Raw genomic sequence first — 20,371 nt, 5'->3', positions numbered from 1 at the left:
TCTCAGATCATACATATATTTTCTCTACTAGACATGAGGAAGAACAAGGTGACCATCTCTTTGCGAGTGCTTACATTTTTAAAACCATCTGGCTAGTGAGGATGCTTCTTACTTTCATATTTTGGAGCGATAGTATGCTACAGTGGTTTCTTAACTTCAGATTGCCTGGGTTCAAATCCCAACTTAGCCACTCAACTTGGACAAGTCATTAAACTTTTTTGTACCTCAGTTTCTTCATATATAAAATAGAGATAATAAAAGCATCAACCTCATTAGGTTGCTGAGATTAAATAATCTATGTAAATCACTTATAGCAATGCCAGGCATGGTGTTAAGTACATTATATAGTAGCTATGAGTTACACCATAATCACCATCATCATCCTCCACTCACTTCAAAGATCATTTGTATTATGTATCCTTTGGGGGAAAGGCTTCAGTTGTATACATTAGCACTGGCGGTCTGTCTTGTATTTCTACCCATCACGTCACCCTGCATACACATATGGGAAAACCCTTAGAAAAATGGTTTGGTTGTCAGGTTCCACCAGGACTCAGGAGGGTACATGGCTGTTTTTGCTGTCCCACATTCAGGCTGAAGACTGGGGACAGGTTCTGTTGTGATAGCTTTTTGTGGCAATCCCCCCCAATTCTGTCTCAACCAGCTTTCCTTTAAATTCACCGCTAGTACACTGTGCTTGTTCTTCCCAATCCCAGGTTGCCTGAGCCTCCTAGTTCCATTCAGAACTTCCTCCCACTCCTCAGAGATGGATAAGAGCAACACGATGAAGTCCTAACCCAGATCCACACCTTCGTCTGGATATTTGGAGCTGAAAAGGATAAAAATGGCTAGGTAGGGCTTAGCAAGAAAATGAGAAAAAGGGAACACATTAGGGCCACTGATATTATAACTAAAATCAATAAATCATCATCATGTTTGGCATAGAGGTTCTCAAACTTTTCTGCTCATTCAAATCACCTGCAGAAGTTTTAAAAAGTTTCAGTGCCTAGATCAAATACATAAGTCTCTGGGGCAGGACCTAGTCATCCCAGACATTGAAAACCACTGCTAGCATCTTGCTGCTCAAAGTTTGCTCTGGACCAACAGCAACAATGTAAACTGAGAGCTTGTTAGCGATGCAAAATCTCAAGCTCCACCCCAGAGCGACAGTATTAGAGTCCGCATTTTAACAGGACCCCAGGTGATGAGTATGCACACCGAAGTTGTTGAAGCACTGCTTTAACATCCTGGTTCTCTACCCTAGCTGTACCTTGGGATAACCTAGGATACTGAAAAATAATACTGATGCTTGAACATAATGAACTTACTCAATCATGTCCCCATGTATTTACTGCACAAAACACCAAAAACTTACTCTCTTCAACAACAATTATTGAACTGACATATATCCAAAAAGACTTCGAAACCTTTTCTCATTTCTGTTTATGTTCCACACACTTACCCGTTATGTTCCACATACATATAAACGCATGTGCACACTTTTAATCATTCTGTTTTATAAATAGTTTGGCAATCCATTTATTTTTTCAAAACACAGGCTGGAAAAATATGGCCTAGAAGCCAAATATCGTCCACCATCTGTTCTTGTAAATAAAGTTTAATTAGAACAGATGCATGGCCATTGATTTACATATTGCCTGTTGCTGGGTTCATGCTGCAAAGGTAGAGTTAGTATGTAAGACTAAGACTGTATGTCCTACAAAGTCTAAAATATTTACTTTGGAGTTCTTAACAAAAAAATGTTTACCAATGCCATTGTATAGTAACTTATCACAGGCCCTGATTTTACCTAAAGCTACCAAATATTTTTAAATGTGCAATTGTCTTTATACCTCCAATATGTTCATTGCAATTTGGTGCATAATTTCCCTATTACATACAATGTGTGTGGCATAAACAAAAGCAGTGTACTGTATTTAACCTAAGATGATAATGATTTAATATAGCACTTCCATGTAAGAGAAGTATAGAAAATATTTTTGGTTACTTAGCCAACAGCCATTTTACTCCTTCATCCTTGTTAAGGCAACATTGAATTTTTTTGGGGGGCAGTGTGTAACAATGTGTCCTATTCCTAGAGTTTATACAGGTCCCTAAACTTTGTCTGCATCTCTAACTGGCTGTTCTCTCAACCTGTAATTCATAGCCAGGATTCTAGAATGGGTTACCTGTACCTGTTGACCTCCCAGAAATAATACATTCCATAATGTTCAGAAGTAAAACATATAAAATGATATGTGATGAAGCCTTCCTCATGTCCCTGTCTTCAGGCTCTCAAGTGTCTTCCGTACCAGGCCTACCTGAAAGGTAACCTTACTTAGGAGTTTTTTGTATATCCTTTCTTTCCTCCTCTGTTTTGTGTGTTGCTATAACAGAATCCCTGAGACTAATTTATAGAGAGATTTGTTTAGCTCATAGTTCTGCAGGCTGGGAAGTTCAAGAGCCATGGGGCTGGTATCAGCTCAGATTCTGGTGGGAGCTTTTGTGCTCTGTGGTGACATGGCAGAGAAGGTCAAAGTAGAAGTAGGCACATGTGAAGAGGGACCAAACCTGAGGAAGAGCCTCCCTTTATAACAACCCACTCTCTCGGAAACTAGTCCATACCTGTGAGAACTAATCTAGTCTCTCCAGAGGAAAAATTCACTGACTACAGTGAGAAGGGCACCAAGACATTCATGTGCCACCCCAGACTCAAACACCTCCCACTACGGCCCACCTCTCAACATTGCAACACTGGTAATTCAACTTCCAACATGAGTTTTAGCAAGAAGAAACCGCATCCATACCATAGCATTTACAAACTTTTGTTTTATAGAGAAGTATGCATGCATGGATATATACCAAATAGTAACATAATTCACAGGATCCTGTACCTTATGTTTCTCTCCTTAATGATATGAAAGAATGAGTTTTTAGCAGTCAGTTTACATACTGGTCACTAGTGATATTCTGGAACTTGGGATTCCTCCTTTTGCTTATTACATCAGGACAGGTACCAATCCCCCAGCTGCTTTGGTTCTGTTACCAGTGAAGGGTCTTGACAAATCATCCAGGGTTCTTGACATATTGAGCAAAGATTTGGACAAAATGCACAAACAAAGCAACAAAAGAACGAACCAATGAAAGCATAGATGTATTGAAGCAAAAGTATGCTCCACAGAGCAGGAGCTGAAAAAGCAGGTGGCTAAAGAGCCCTGGTTACAAAATCTTCTGGGGATTAATTACCATTTAGAGGTTTCCTATTGGTTACACCCTGTGTAAATGAACACCTGGCCTGTGACTAGTCAGAGGCTGAAGTGAAGTTATACTGCATGCAAATGAAGACTTGGCCTGCGACCAATCACAAGCTGAAGTGAAAGCTCCCTGTCTCCAGACTCTATTCTCCTGCCCAGTTCCATTTAAGTGTCCTGAATCCAAACCATAACTGTTTCTAAATAATTTCATCTAAATTATGAGAGTTTCCTTTATGTAACTTGTGTGCCACCTTGCAAAATATAGTGCCCAGCATGAAACAGCATGCCACCAACCTTTGGTCTTCCCCCAGCCATATCATCTTCAACTGATAGTAAATTGAATTGATGCTTATCATGCTCAGCATAATATTGTTTCCCATTAACTTGTCCATCTTCTGACAGTTTTCAAGATAATACCTTACTTTTTGAAAAAAGAATACAAAACACATCTTTTAGGATACTTTTTAAAGAGCTGGAGTCTCCCTGTTTCCCAGGCTTGTCTCTAACTCCTGGGCTCAAGGGGCCCTCCCAACTTGGGGGATATTTCTACCTTCTACTCTCAACAAGGCAGCTTTTGTAGTTAGGATTGGTTTTTAGTCCCTCGACTCCTAAGGTCCTTCCTTCCCTTTAATGTCATTCTCCTTCAAGGATAGGGAGAAGCTATAGGAGAGCCTGTATATAAATGCTGCTAGGCTCTCCTCAGCAATACAAATTCACTTCTTATGTAGGTTCTAAGCTGATTAATTAGATTGTAAAACATGTCTTTGCAATTATGAAGGCCTCGAGTCACTCAAATTCTGTTTGTAAATGGCAGTAAGAACATTCAAAACAAAAAGGCACACATTTAATAAAAGTAAAACAAATATGATTTGTAAGAATCTTACACCTACTTAATTTTGTTCTAGCATTCAGCTCACAGGATGAAACATCTACCTCTTGAAGCTCTTCCCTCTGAAATGGTTGTCAGACCTCTCTGGCAGCTGCAGATTGTGTTTATCACTTCTTTAATTTTATCCTGAGTGAAAACTATGGAGTTTCTTTAGTGACTCTTTTCTTCATTCAATCTTTTACATTGTGCTTAAGAGTGCTATAAAAGTATGATTCAATTATGATAGTAATTCTTGTTTAGGAACACACGTTTGTGCCACATTTTATTGCCAGCCACTAATGTTAAATCTTTCTAAAGCACTGCTCTACCAAGTCTTGAAATCATTTGCTTATTCTAAGTACCTTATTGCTGATTTCAAAATAAAAAGAACTGCGTAAATTGCTTACAGAAACATAATCTGAGGTTATTTGTTCGAATGATAATTATTAGAACTGATTTCACGTGAATTTTCTTCTGACCCTCAAGGACATATCAGTCTCTTTTCCAAATAAATAAATCTGTCATTGTGTTTTTATTCAGATTGTTTCCTTAATTGAAAGTATTTAATCTGTAAAATGAAGCAGCTTGCTTTTGACTACTTCTTGGAAATGATGGAAGATTGAATTTTAGGAAAGTTGCCAAACTGGTTCCGAATTACTTATACATCAGGGCAGATTGCTTGTTGGTTTGCTCTGGCGCCAGACCTCTTGGGTTGAAATCCCAGCTCCAATGTTTAGATGACCTTGACTTTATCATTATGTAACCTCTCTGAGCCTCCATTTTCTCATCTGCAAAGTGGTGATGATAACAGAGCCTGGATGCTTAACCTGAATGTAATCAAGTCTTTAGACCCAACTTACTGTTTGTATAAAACACAAGGGATAAAGTAACAAGTTAAAGGATACCGCAAAACAACAATCAGGCAAATCCAGATTGTGTGATCTCCATAGGTCAGTTGCCCTGGTGTCTTCAAAAAGACAATAACAGTCAATATCATTTTAAAAATGGAGAATGTTCTGAGATAAAAGAACTAAAGAGAGATGATAGCCAAATGCAATGCACAAAATTTGACTGGATCTTGCTTTGAAACAACCAGCTATAAAAGATATTTTGGGTACAATATGGACAGTTTGATAAGCTTTAAATTAGATAATATTAGAGAAATAATGTGAATTTTTCTTAAATATGTTTATGGTATTGTGCTTTTGGAAGAGGATTTCCTTCTTATTGGGAGATGCATGCTGAGGTATTTAGTGATGAACTTTTGTGTTACCTGCAACTTACTTTTGAATGTTCTGCAAAAATAAACATCTCTGTGTTTGTTTAAACCAAAAAAAAAAAAAAAAAGAGCCTATAGTATTTGATGTGTTAAGGATTAATTAAGTTACTAAGTGTATAATTAAAATCTGGTTTGCAATTCAGTTTTTGCCTAAGCTGTGTTTTTATCCATTCAAAATAAATGTGCGATTATTTTTCTTTAACTTTTTTCCAAAGGGGAAAAATTAGTCTAAACATTTTTTACTTCCTAGAATGCCAAAAAAACAGAGAAACTGGATTATCCAAGTAGGCGTGCAAAAAAGATTCATGTAGATTAATGTTTGGGTATTCCAAAGTAATGTGAACAATATAAAAGAGCCACATTTTATTGTATTTATTTAAGGTTAGCATCATATAATTACTTAATTCACATATATTTATTGGTATTTTGGGATAAATTGAAATAGAGTAAGAGGAAGTGGTGATCTGAGAGACTGCAAAGAGAGAGGGTAAAGTCTCACCTGCAGATAAAGGAAAATTTACTATGGATCAGATACTTGATAAGTCTCATTTATTCTACTTAGTGCAGTTTGATTCCAAATTTGTAAGACTCTGTTATTTTTTAGGAGTACAACTGTGATTGGCAAGTGTATGGGAGAAAGAGATGTAAAACATTTTTTAAATGATGTAAACCAAAATGTGAATCCTGCTTATATCTTTATGCTGGAACTCCAAGTGATTTATTTTCATTTTTGCTCTTTTTACATGAGTAAAATTTTATATAATTAAGTTTTTTCAATCCTAAAAGGGACAGTTATATAGAAATTTAATAATGTACAATTTTAGCAGCAAATTTATTGTGTAAAAAGTCTTCATACATCTATATTTAATAGTTTTTACCTGTGAATATATTTCGATATCAGTGAAGCAAATGAGTCCTTTGACAATTTCAGCTTTTGGATATTATCCTGAGATGAATGCTGTATCCAGACTCTACTTTTTCTACTTTGTGCTTATTTTAGTATTGAATCTTGCATATTTTCATCTGGATTTTTAGGTGAAATTCATTGCAAACCTGTACAGACTTTAATCATATAATATTTCTTATAACATGTCCAGTTCCTCTTAGAATTACCGAATGTTAGAGTAACAATATACCTCAGCGATCTCCTTCAGGAGTCATTATTATGACCACAGGGTACTTTAAAAGGCTGTATGACTAAGTGAAGTAAAATATATGACTATAAAACAAGAAGCTTTAGTGCTCATAGTATTAGTTTGGACCAGATTTGCTGTTTTATGTAGATTCCATGCCGCCATAGGACATCTGAGTTCAGAATTACAGATGTAGTCCAATTCCCTCTATTTGTCCGTTTGTGCAGTGAGCTAACTCCTCTCCCCGGCTCTTCTTTTTGCAATTTGCATTCCAAGGGTTCCCTCTCTTGATGCCAGATAATTGAATAATATGAAATGGCAGGCATTTCAGATATTATCAGTGACCTTTAATACCTGCAAATAAATATGATTGTGAGAAAAGCACTTGGTAAATGGAGTCAGTAGCATTGCAGTTGAGGATGGTCTTTGTATCAAAGTAAGGGATACATAATCAGTCATTCTGAAGCAGAGATCTGATTATGATATATACAATTAATTATAATCACTAATATGTATTATAATATAAATTATTATATAATATATAAACACTAATATGAGTGTTTATATGCCAGGGACTTAATTAGACATGTTATAAATGTTATCTCACTTAATGCACAGACAGCCTATAAGGTAGGTTTGTATTATCCCATTTTACAAGTGAGGAAACAGAGGCTTAAGGAGTAACTTGCCCAGGTTTCATAAGTAGTAATTGGGTCAAGTTTCCTTTCTATCTTTTAAATAATTCCCCCTACATACATTAAAGTCTTGAACTACTAGACTACTTTTCATTTGGGATTAAGGTCCAGGTTTAGAAGTAACCTAATGCAGTTTTCTCACTAGCCTGAGGTCTCTCCTAGGAACAATATGTAATTTTGATCTTTAGTCAACATCTGTGTACTAAACTTTGGGAGTGGAGAGGGAGCTGAGGAGGAATGTCTGGTGGCAAGAAACTCCAAACAGAACCATTAGAAAACAAGGTGTTTCTGGAGTGTTTGAGCACTGAAAGACTACAACAGCCTAAACTCGTACATACTATTAATGATGATAGGGATCATGTGATGAGAATCTTGTAGTTGAATATGGAGAATGATGATATTTAACATTTTAACAGTAAATTATTTGTTATAATTAGTAAAGGGGAAAACCCTTATTATTTTTTTCCTCTAAAGTGTGATAGCTGAAAGTATTAATAACTCCAAGTTGTAAAAAACACTCTTGGATTGTGACTGAGCGTTTTAGGGACGTTGCAGAATGAGCACAATAGTGTATTTATAATTTCTTGTCACATGGAAAATATAGACTGTAGGCCCTTTGATTCAACAAATTTGGTTTTGGGTTTTTGTTCATTATGTTCATTGAACCCAGACATTTATTCATCTGGTATTTTCCATCTTTTATTCATACTGATTTTCTATTTATTTTGTATTGTATTTTCAGAAGGAGTTTTGGAGCACCTACACAAAAGCGCAACAAGGGGAGAGTAACCGAGGAAGTGACTGGTTTCAATTTTACCTTACCTTTCCATTAATCTTTGGCCTCTTCATTATCCTCCTTGTCATTTTCCTAATCTGGAGATGCTTCCTAAGAAACAAAACTCGTAGACAGACAGTGACTGAAGGCCACATTCCTTTCCCTCAGCACCTTAATATTATCACCCCACGCCCCCCACCAGATGAAGTGTTTGATAGCAGTGGATTGTCTCCAGGCTTTCTGGGATACGTAGTTGGGCGCTCAGATTCCGTCTCTACTCGCCTGTCCAATTGTGATCCCCCACCAACCTATGAGGAAGCCACTGGCCAGGTGAACCTGCGGAGGAGTGAAACAGAACCTCATTTAGACCCACCCCCGGAGTATGAGGACATAGTCAACTCCAACTCAGCCAGTGCCATTCCTATGGTGCCTGTGGTCACCACCATCAAATGAAGCTACAAACCTCTTTTTACTCTAATCATTTTTAAAATACTAATGAAAGAAATTTCTAGCACTTTACCACTACATAAATGTTCATTGACATATTTTATTGGACTCTTACAGCATACCACTTCACACTTTCTGGTTTTATTTTCTTTAGTTTTGCTTCTTGTTATAGAATCATTATCCATACTCATTTTTACTAGGGGAAGTATATGAATAGGGAAAACATACTAATGGGGTCTTTCTGTGATGTGATGAGACATACATGTAAGTGTATATGTTTATAAACATATACATGTGTATGCATCAACACAGTATATGTAAAGCTGTCTTAAAAATCCATTAACTTCTACCTAACTCATCTGGAAAGAGAGCATTACTCACCAAAATTGCAAAACAAGGTACCAAGAATTTGTGTAATAGCCAGTGACGTGCTGCAGATTTTTGCAAACAGGATGTACTTGGAATGTTTTCCAATTGTTACTGGCTTTTGTTAATTTGATATTTCTCCATCTACCTTAAAAAGAAAAAAATTACACATAGTCATTCTTGATGTTATAAATATCTCAGAAAGAGAAAGAGTGTGTGTGAGCAATAATGCATAAGCTAGTAATAACTTGCTTACAGCAGATAGCAATAAGGTCATTGGTGCCATTTGGCTTGTTTTGTAATAGGGATTTATTTTTTGGTTGACCACTCCCCTCACTTCAAAAACTAAACAGCATTTTCTTAGCATCTTGAATATCTCCTGCAGTGTATATTAACATTTTGATGAGACAGATTTCCTGGCAATGAAATAACTTCTAAAATGGTTATATGTGTGGATTAATGACAGGGAATAGATACCCATTACTCCTTTACTCATGGGTGGTAATAATCTTCTCACTGTTTTATTACCTTTTACTGTACATTCTACATTCTCTCCTGCCACAGAATTTTCAAGCCCTTATGAGTTTAGTTAAAATTTTTGAAATTATTTTCTTAATGTTTTTGTATAGGCTGATGTCTTTGCCTCAAGATTGTTAGGAGGTAATTTTCCATTAGATTATGACTGTGATTTTTATATTGCCCTCCAATTGGTAGAAGATTATAAAGTCCGTGTTATGCTAGGTGCACACTAAATCTAGTAATAGCCCCACACAGATCTCATCATTGTTGCTACTTCCTTTTGTATTTTCATCGGGTATTTTTTTAACTGCAGGGTTTTTACTCTTTTCTTGGAGCAGAGGGAACAGGCTGTAAATGGATTGCCAACATAAGCTGGCTCAGAAATAAAAGAAAACAAGAGAGTTGTTTCATAAAGTTTCATTTTGTATGCACTGATGGCAAATTCATTAGGTCAGTTCAAGGAAACATTTGTACCACTTCCAAACCTTCTCAGGGTTGGATAAAATGATTGATGAGGCAGGCAGAAGGAATGCAGGTTTCAGGTGTGTCATTTCCTGCTGCTTCTAGCTCCATCCCTATGGACCCCTCCCCCAATCCTGCCCTGGAACCTAAGGAAGGAGGAACACTGAGGGGAATCTTGAAGTGGGAGTTAGATGACCTGAATTCAGATCTCCCTCAATCACATACTTGCCATCAACTGTACCTTGAACAAGAACCATATCTGACCCTTAACCTCCTCAACTCTAAAATGGCGATAATATCATTTGTCCTGCACTTCTCTAAGGGCTTTACAAGGATCAAATGAGATGGTGTGTACCTAAGAAATTTGTAAAATGTGAAGAGCTATCTACACCAGGTTCGTAATGTTGTCATTGTGCTTCAAGGAAAAATTTTCCCTCTGTTTTCCTAAATTGTATGAGAGCTTTCACACAGTGAGAAACAGAGCAGGCTGCCCCATAAATGGGTAACATATTCTTAATCTGAGTGTGTGGGCTGTTAGAGAACCCCTGCCATGCTCTGGTCTATACTGAAACTGTGCCAACTGAAAGATGATAGCCCACACAGCACAAACAGGTTTAAGCAAATGTTGGAAAGGGAACTAAGACATTTGTGCTTAGGTAATAGGCTTAGTAGCTTTCATGGACTAAAAATGATTGATTATATCTTCACCCTGGTCTCAGAAATGACATTTTTAGTTTTGCCATGAGTACACATGAATATTTGGCTTCTATTTAAAGCTAAAGTAGGAAGTGTTTGATCAAGTTAATTGTGTATGTATATGTGGGTTTTTTGTTTATTTTTAAATGAAAATTAAGACACCTTTTGTGTGGACATTTTTTGTCATTAATGTCAGGCTTTAGATTAGACCAGCAGTTTTCAAAGTATGGCCCATGGGCCCATGGACCCCTGGGTTCCTTGAGAGCCTTTCAGGGGGACTGCGAGATCAAAAATATTTTTATAATAATTTTGAAGACATTGTCTGTTCATTCTATCTCAAAAAGAGTATTGCAAATCTAAAACAATGCCATCTTCTCACAAATCTCTTTCTCTTTTTGAAACTATGGCTATTTTTCATAAAATGTTATTTGTGTTAGCATGTAATGGGTTTATTATGTTTAAATAAGTTAATACTTTAAAAATTTTCAGGATTTTTTTTAGTATGTTAAATGTTGATAGATATAAACCTTATAAACAAAAGCACTTTGGCATCCAGATCCTCAATAAATCTTGAGAGTATAAAGGGGTCCAGAGACCAAAAGTTTTAGAAGTGCAAGATTAGACATAGGAGCAGGATATTCTGTTACTAAGTATGATTTCTAGCAACCTTATTTTATATTTTAAACTCCTGATACTGGATTTAATGCTGCCTTTTAGAGACACCTGAATTGCAGTATCAGAATAAATGATGTTTGAAGCTAAAAAGCCAAATGCTTAAACTGACCAATGACTATAGCATTTTAGACTGTTGGTTAAAGAACATACTACTTCACAGTAATAGCTCTATCAGCCACAGATCTCATGGTGGCTTTTGCATGATAATGATAGGATAAGCAAAATACCACTGTCTTCAAGAAACATTAACTTGGGTTTGTTTTGTTTGAGTTTGATTTGGCTTTTATATTTTTTAAAATACCTTTTGCTACCCTATCTGGTTTTATAAACTGAGTTTCTTAGCATTCATTAAAATTAAGGGTTTTGTTTGAAATAACATATATTTTTTATGCTTTTGCCTTTCTTACCTGATTGATACTACATTCACCTTTGATTGTTTTTTAAAAAGTTTATTTTTACAGAATATATTTAGTACCTTTCTTAAGGAGTAACTGAATTGAATCAACCAATTTGCATTTAAATAAAAGAACAGGCTCAATGATCTTCCTGTGGAATGGTTTACATGCCTCCATGTGCAGTAGTTGTGTCTGGAATCCTAGAACTGGCACTTTCTGCCTCCCTGCTCTAAATGTCACAATAAATTATACTTCTTTAAAGTAAATATAATGATTTCTTCTTTTCTATTGACCAGTACAGATAAAGATGTTGTCTTTGTTTCATTACTAACGATGACTTCAAGATTGATGATCTGATCCAGTAACTGTGGAGGTAGCTTTAACTTGGTTCTGTGTAAATAGTATGCATTTTATTATAATATTTCACATTTTAAGATGCTTGGTTTACATTAAATTATGGTATTTAACTATTTTTATGTTTATACTAGGTAGGGTCTTTCTTATGTTTCTCTGTTTTTGGTATGTTAAATAAAGCTATTTTTAAACCCAAGAGATTTTTTTCTGCCATATGTTAATCATACTATGGTTAGGTGGTAAATATGCTGCATATGTTCTTATTAATTATGTTCTTTTTAATAAGGTAAAATGGTTATGCTTCTTTTTTTCTTGTGAATTTAGGGAATATAGCTCAGTAAAAACAACAGAAATCATCTGATCAAAACCTGAGAGTGTTCTCAGCATGAGAAAGAACTTTCTATACCACTTTTGAATGACTTTGGCATGACACAAAATGGAAACAATTGCTCCAAAGGAATAGACTGAGTTCCCTGCATAGTGTAGTTTGTCAAGTCCTGGGAGTGGAGTTGCCTATAGACACCAAGGAGCTGGTTGTTTCTTAGCAGAACAGCTTGCATTTGAAAAGAAAGCACAAGATGAAAACATTGTGACTAAAGGGCATTTTCTTATGTGTAGAGCTCCCTCAAATTTGTCATGTCACTAACCAAGTACATGTGAATATGAGTTGATATGGTAAAAAGCAAATCACACTGCTATGTGTGTACATATGCAACAATCTTGCATGTTCTTCACATGTACCCCAAAACCTAAAATGCAATAAAAAATAATTAAATTATTTGTTCCATATTCAAGGATGAATTTTAAATATAAATTATAAGTCTAAGTATCCATTTTGTAAGCATAAATCCCCAAAGAGTTGTCCAAATAGTCTTTAAAAGGTACTTTTAAAAATCTGTAGTAATTTCTAAAGGTTATATAACTTACATATTGATAACTACAATCATAAAGCCCAAAACCTAGATCAAGAAATTCCTAGCACTCCAGAAGGCTTCCTCATTCCCCTTCCTTAAAGATACCATGATTCTAACATCTGTCATAATAGATAACTTTTTAAAAGTTCATACGTGGCTGTGGCCATATGGATGTGCCTTTTTTTTTTTTCCTTTTACGCTTTTAACATATTTCAGAAAAGTTTAAGCTAGAAGATCCAAAGCTGCTCTTTCACACTCTAAGCCCTCCTTAAATTCAATTACTTGTTTTCTCTGAGACTTTTCTACATTCCTAAAGCTCTTTGAGAGCAAGACTTGTGTTTAATCATTTTAACTCCCTTCCCTAAATACATCAAAAAGTGAGGGCTGTTTTTGGTCTTTTTTTTTTTTTTTTTTTTTTTTTGGCTATGAATTGACCAAAACACCATTAGCTTTCTGGCCCCAGTGCTTGTCTTTCTGCTGTAATTCTTATCACTTGCCATTTCTTTAAACTTTGTATCTTTATATTCTGTTCTCAGTAATTTTATTTACTTTATCTACTTTTTTTTTTTTTTAGGCTCCCTAAGCCCTAATAACAACAGCACAAAGCACAAAACGTTATCATTTTTTGTTTGTTTGTTTGTTTTTTGTTTTTGAGATGGAGTTTCACTCTTGTTGCCCAGGCTGGAGTACAATGGCATGATCCCGGCTCACTGCAACCTTTGCCTCCTGGGTTCAAGCAATTCTACTGCCTCAGCCTCCCGAGTAGCTGGGATTATAGGTGCCCACCATCACGCCTGGTTATTTTTTTGTATTTTTTTAGTAGAGAAAGGATTTCACCTTGTTAGTCAGGCTGGTCTCGAACTCCTAACCTCAGGTGATCCACCCACTTCGGCCTCCCAAAGTGCTGGGATTACAGGTGTGAGCCACAGCGCTCGGCTTTCTTTTTTTTCTTATTGTATTTTAAGTTCTGACATACATGTGCAGATCTTGTAGGATTGTTGCATGGGTACACACATGCCATGGTGGTTTGCTGTCTCCATCCCCCCGTCACCCACATCAGGCATTTCTCCCCAGTGTTATCCCTCCCCAATCTCCCCACACCCTGCTGTCCCTCTTCTAGTCCCCATCCCCCAAAAGATCACAGTGTGTGATGTTCCCCTCCCTGTGCCCACGTGTTCTCATTGTTCAACAGCCGCCTATGAGTGAGAACATGCAGTGTTTGGTTTTCTGTTCTTTTGTCAGTTTGCTGAGAAAGATGGTTTCCAGATTAATCCATATCCCTACAAAGGACATGAACTCCATTTTTTATGGCTGCATAATATTCCATAGTGTATATGTGCCATATTTTCTTTGTCCAGTCTATCTTTGATGGGCATTTGGGTTGGTTCCACGTCTTTGCTATTGTAAACAGTGTTGCAGTGAACATACGTGTGCATGTATCTTTATAATAGAATTTTATAATCCTTTGGGTATATACCCAGTAATGGGATTCCTGGATCAAATGGTTCCTTGAGGAATTACCACACTGTCTTCCACAATGGTTGAACTAATTTACACTCCCACCAACAGTGTAAAAGTGTTCCTTTTTCTCCACATCCTCTCCAGCATCTGTTGTCTCCAGATTTTTTAATGATCGTCATTCTAACAGGCGTGAGATGGTATCTCAATGTGGTTTTGATTTGCGTTTCTCTAATGACCGGTGATGATAAGCATTGTTTCATGTTTGTTGGCCTCATAAATGTCTTCTTTGGAAAAGTGTTCTGTTCATATCCTTCATCCACTTTTGAATGGGTTCATTTGTTTTTTTTCTTGGCTTATGGTTAGGAAGAATCAATATTGTGAAAATGGCCATACTGCCCAAAGTAATTTATAGATTCAATGCTATTCACATCAAGCTACCATTGATCTTCTTCACAGAACTGGAAAAACCCACCTTAAACTTCATATGGAAACAAAAGAGAGCCCGCATAGCCAAGACAATCCTAAGCAAAAAGAACAAAGCTGGAGGCATCATGCTACCTGACTTCAAACTGTACTACAAGGCTACAGTAATCAAAACAGCATTGTACTGGTACCAAAACAGAGATATAGACCAGTGGAACAGAACAGAGGCCTCAGAAGCAATGCCACACATCTACAACTATCTGATCTTTGACAAACCTGACAAAAGCAAGCAATGGGGAAAGGAGTCCCTGTTTAATAAATGGTGTTGGGAAAACTGGCTAGCCATGTGCAGAAAGCAGAAACTGGACCCCTTCCTGATGCCTTACACTAAAATTAACTCCAGATGGATTAAAGATTTAAACATAAGACCTAATATCATAAAAATCCTAGAAGAAAACCTAGGCAATACCATTCAGGACATAGGCATAGGTAAGGACTTCATGACTAAAACACCGAAAGCAATGGCAACTAAAGCCAAAATAGACAAAAGGGATCTAATTAAACTTAAGAGTTTCTGCACAGCCAAATAAATAATCATTAGAGTAAACCGGCAACCAACAGAATGGGAAAAAAATTTTGCAATCTACCCATCTGACAAAGGGCTAATATTCAGAATCTACAAAGAACTGAAACAGATTTACAAGGAAAAACTTTATCTACTTCTATGTTAACTTGTAACTTTCAAAACTCTTTGTAATTTGGTCCCGTGAGTTTATCTAATCTTATTCCTTTCTATAGTACAGATGATAAATAGTTATAAAATGGCAACTTTGTGTGAAACACTTAGGAGATTAGAAATTAATAGTGTCTGTATTAGCCTTTGTCCCTGGAAATTTTTCAGTCAAACTGAAATTGGTATCCTTCTAATCTTCTAACCAGGTCTCTAACCTTAAGTTCCCAGAGATTCTTCTTGCCTAAAGTCTCATGGTGCTTACGTCTTTATTTGTCTATGCTGTGATTTTTACAGGTTTTTAGCAATGAGACCTAATTTTGAAACTATTTTCATGGAACTCTAATATATTACACAGATGGGAATGTTGTTGACTACAGAAGTGTGATGCTTGAATCCCACCATCTGTGACCTTTCTCATCAATCCAAGTCATCTCTGCAAACCTTAAAATTGGATGAACATAATTGAAAAGCCACTGTAATATAACATCTCCTATTGGTATCCAATTTCATAGTTCCTCATCTTAACACTTCAAAAAAGTCTTCAGAATCTCCTCCACTAATATACTGATTGGGGTTCAAAACACTCTTTTTAATCCAGTTGTTCCTAACTCACAAACACAGAACACTGGCTACCAACACACACTATAATAATTATGTGTATAAAGCATTCTGTTAAGTCCATGGATGGAAGCAAAATAAGAGAGAACCATGAATGTTAATGGTTATGATTCTTTGTTTATATCATTTCTATCATCACCAAGTTCACCCCTTATCAGCTTGTCACTCATAAACATCTCCTTAAACCATATTTAATCTCTATACAATAACAAGGTTATAATTCCATCAAACATCCACCTCTACTGGTACAACCAAAACCTTTCCCCAAAAGAGGAGGCAAAGTCCTTGAATGATGTTTATTCTTCTCCCTGATATCCTATAATTTAAATACTAAGATATAAAATTATCAATACTTAAATACTATGATAAAAGTGAATACATCTTATGTTACAAGATAAGGAAATAAGAGAGGAAATAAAACAAAGATATTTACTTAATACAAACACACACAAATGTATTTGTAACAAACTAAGGAGGAAATACTCATGAAAATTGGAATCATCATTCCTGTAACTGGTCACATGGTCATGCATGATATTTATAATCACCTTCTTCCACCACCCATTCTGTTTTCCCTTTGCCTTCAACAAGCACCTCTGCTGGTTGCTACACTTTACCTGCTAAGGTAAACCAAATCTTCATTCCTGAAGTGTCTGGCCATTAGGAATCCTGCTTAAATGGGGCTGTTGTACTTTTTCATCTCCTGTATTCCAGACATACTCTTCCTTACTTCCATTGTGGGGTAGTAGTCCAATTTGCCCCTGGTAGTCAGGATCAATCACCTCAGCACAGTAACTCCCTTCTTTGCCTGTAGATTCAGAGGAAATGAGTAGTGCAAAGTGGCCAGGTGGCAGTCTTAATTTCCAGTGCAATGAAATTATTGTTGTGTCTCCAGATGGAAGCATTTCTCCCTCTGGAACTAAGACCTCTAGGCCAGCAGAGGTTAAGCTGGTGGAAACGGGGAAACAAAAATGTTGCTAGTGGGTCACTATTGGCAATAGTGAGTAGTGCCACTCCCATTTCCATGACTTGATTCTTGGAGACATGAATCTTGGCTATAAGAGAAACAGCAGCATCTATTGGATGCTGAGTAGAGGCCTTCTGGAAAACCTTTCTTCAGCTCTGCAAGGTAATGCCAACTAGCTGGCACTGTAAGAAAGTCTTCAAAAATCCATTTCACCATTATATCAGCTGCTTTAGGATGGTAAAGAACATGGTAACATGAGTGAATTTCATGAGCCTTAGCCCACTGCCACACTTCTTTTGCTATAAAGTGGATTTCTAAATCAGAAGCAATGCTGTGTGGAACCATGACAGTGTGTAAAACATTCTGTAAGTCCATGGATGGAAGCAAATTTGTATCTGAAGTAAGTGCTATTCCAGTAAGAACAAAAGGCTGTTCCTTCCTTGGTGGAAGTGGTCCAGTGTAATCAACCTGCCACCAAGGAGCTAGCTGATCACCTTGGGAAATGGCTTCAAACCAGGGGCTCAGTGTTTGCTGCTGGGAGATTGGGCTCTCAGTCGGGGCTATAGCCAGGTCAGCCTTGAGTGGAAGTTCACATTGTTGAGCCCATGTATAACCTGCATCTCTGCCACTATGGCCACTTTGTTCATGAGCCCACTGGGCAATGACAGGGGTGGATAGGGGAAGAGGCTGAGTCTTATCTATAGAAAAGGTCATCCTATCTGCTTGATTATTCAGATCCTCTGCTGAGGTCACTCACTGGTGAACATTCACATGTGACACAAATATCTTCACATTTCTTGCCCATTCAGAGAGGCTTATCCATATAACCTCTTTTCCATATTTTCTTGTCACCAATTTTCAAATCATGCTCCTTTCCATCTTTGATCATCCAACCAGACCACTGGCCACAGGGAAGGAATCAGTATATAATCACATCTGGACATTTCTCCTGCTAAGCAAAGGGGGGAACAAACGGGTGCATTGCTTGAAGTTCTGCAGACTAAGAGGATTTCTTTTCATGAGTGTCCTTCAGGAATATCCCAGGAAAGGGCTGTATACCTGTAGCTGTTCAGTTTGGTGTGGTGCCTGCATATTGTGCAGAATCATCTATAAACCTAGCCTAGTCTTCTTTTTCTCTGTTAACTAATTGTGAGGAATTCACTATGAAGCCATGGGTGCAGGCTGGGAGTGAGAACGCAATGTAGCAGGAGTAGGGAACATGGGCATTTGGTCCGTTTCTTCATGTAACTTATGCCTTCAGAGTCCATTCAACTTGATCACATATATACTACTTCCAATTGATGATGCAGTGCTACTGTGCAAATCCAACTTTATAACTTGGTGGGTCAGATAACAGCCAGTTTGTGATAGGCAGTTCAGGTTACATGGTCACTTGGTGACCCATAGTCAAGTATTCAGTTTCCAGTAAGGCCCAGTAGCAGGCCAAGTAAGTCCCAACCTTGCTATACTGAAGGAAATTTAAAGTCGGCCAAGGATTGGAGATTTACATCCCCAGCCCCAGGCCATCCAGTCTGGATGTGTAATTTGGGAGGCACTGTATTGGTTCCTAGAGCCCTCCTTAAAGATACAGTAAGTTGGCTGGGCGCAGTGGCTCACGCCTATAACCCCAGCACTTTGGGAGGCCGATGCAGATGGATCACTTGAGGCCAGGAGTTCGAGACCAGTCTGGCCATCATGGTGAAACTCTGTCCCTTGAAAAAATACAAAAAAAATAAGCCAGGTGTGGGATCACTTGAACCTGGGAGGCAGAGGTTGCAGTGAGCTGAGATTGCACCACTGCACTCTAGCCTGGGTGACAGAATGAGACTCTGTCTCAAATAATAATAATAATAATTATATATATATATATAGTGAGCAAGTTTCATCAAAGCACCCATTACAGAAAAGATGCAACCCTTTAATGGCTACATTGGTACTTGATTAGTCCCAACATGCAATGGCTAATGGCTAATCTAAAATATGATCTATTAGTGCACTCTCTGTGCTCAAAACCATCCTAAAACTGGACCCCTACCCCCTGTTCAAGAGGGGACTCTTGGGGAGACTCTCCATATGAGGATTGGCAAGTTGATTTCACCACAATGCTGTGAGTACCCAAGGGCTATAGACATTTTTTTGTTTTTTCGTATACACATTTACAGGATGGATGAAGGCATACCCTACCTGAAATGACCCATAGTTTACTTAAAGAGATAATCCCCTGATATGGACTCTCCTTGATATTCATAGTGACAACAACACAACATTTGTCTCTCAGGTAGTGCAGGAGGTGTCTCAGATCCTAAACATTGAATAGAAACTTTACACAGCATGGTGGCCACAATCCACAGGAAAGACTGAAAAAATATGGATCATATTATAAAAAGAACAATTGCTAAGGTGTGCCAAAAAACCAGTCTAACTTGGGACAAGGTACTGCCCTCTGCCCTGCTGAGAATTAAGATTGCTCTCTAAAGTAGGCTCCAATTGAGCTCTTTTGAAATTAAATTGCCAAATTAAAAAGTAACCTCTGTTCAAGAGTTAGCTTCTGACAGGTTGGCCTTCCCCATGGACATGCCACTTCACCCTTTCCAGGACAGAAAGCAAGTCATACTCAAGACTTGGAGGGAAACTGGACTGGATCATCAACTGCTCCTCAATGGGTAGGACCCTATGAGGTCCTCCTGACCACTCATTGGTCTATCAAGTTGGCTAGGGTTAAACTGTAGATACATTATACCCACAGGTGAAGATTGCCCCTCCCCAGCTCAATTTATGAGGCAATAAACCTAAATGGACCTGTGAACCAACTGAAAACTTGAAGCTGCTATTTAAGAAAAACTTTGCAAATAAGTAAAGCCTTCTATTATTTAATTATAAGATTCTTGCTAATCCCCATAATAATATATGGGCTTATAGTGTCTCCTGAAACCAGTCTTTTTCTACAATGGGCACAGCATCATATACAGATAGCCTACAACAGGAAGCTTGTGGGGTTTGTGGGCTGCTACCTATATCTAGCATTTCTGGATTACCTTGGGTAATTTAATTTGGGTCTCACCTCTACAAGGAAATGACCGAGTACATTTACAAAGCTTAATGAAAAACTATTTACAAGAAAATGAGGTCTCTGGTGTTCTAACATAAGAAAATGTAAGGTTATGGCCTGTCATTAATGTAATCCTCCAAAACCCAAGTCAAAGAAAACCTTTTACTATAAATCAGACTATTCGACAAACTTCTGAATATGGTGCTCCGGTCCTGAATGAGATTCCCTTGGCTACCTCCAAAGTTTTGGCTATTAACAGTCAGTATACTGAGAAAGGTTTCTATTTAG

At 37.4% G+C, this 20,371-nt stretch overlaps 1 protein-coding gene across 3 annotated transcripts in view; it reads left to right on the top strand.

Annotated features, from left to right (window-relative positions):
* The window catches only part of PRRG1 (proline rich and Gla domain 1), a 93,367-nt gene extending 81,251 nt beyond the window's left edge, over positions 1–12,116 (top strand). For all 3 annotated transcript variants that reach the window (XM_032261625.1, XM_032261626.1, XM_032261627.1), the window contains one exon: positions 7,972–12,116. In XM_032261625.1, the coding sequence (XP_032117516.1) occupies positions 7,972–8,457 (486 nt within the window). In that variant the 3' untranslated portion in view covers positions 8,458–12,116. The remainder of the gene's footprint in view (positions 1–7,971) is intronic.
* The last annotated feature ends 8,255 nt before the right edge of the window (positions 12,117–20,371 follow it).

The sequence above is a fragment of the Sapajus apella genome, unplaced genomic scaffold (assembly GCF_009761245.1).
Source record: "Sapajus apella isolate SASKATOON/1434 unplaced genomic scaffold, GSC_monkey_1.0 scaffold125, whole genome shotgun sequence".
NCBI lineage: Eukaryota > Metazoa > Chordata > Mammalia > Primates > Cebidae > Sapajus > Sapajus apella.
The sequence above is the reverse complement of the archived record's forward strand: the minus strand, read 5'-3'. Positions and strand labels throughout refer to the sequence as shown.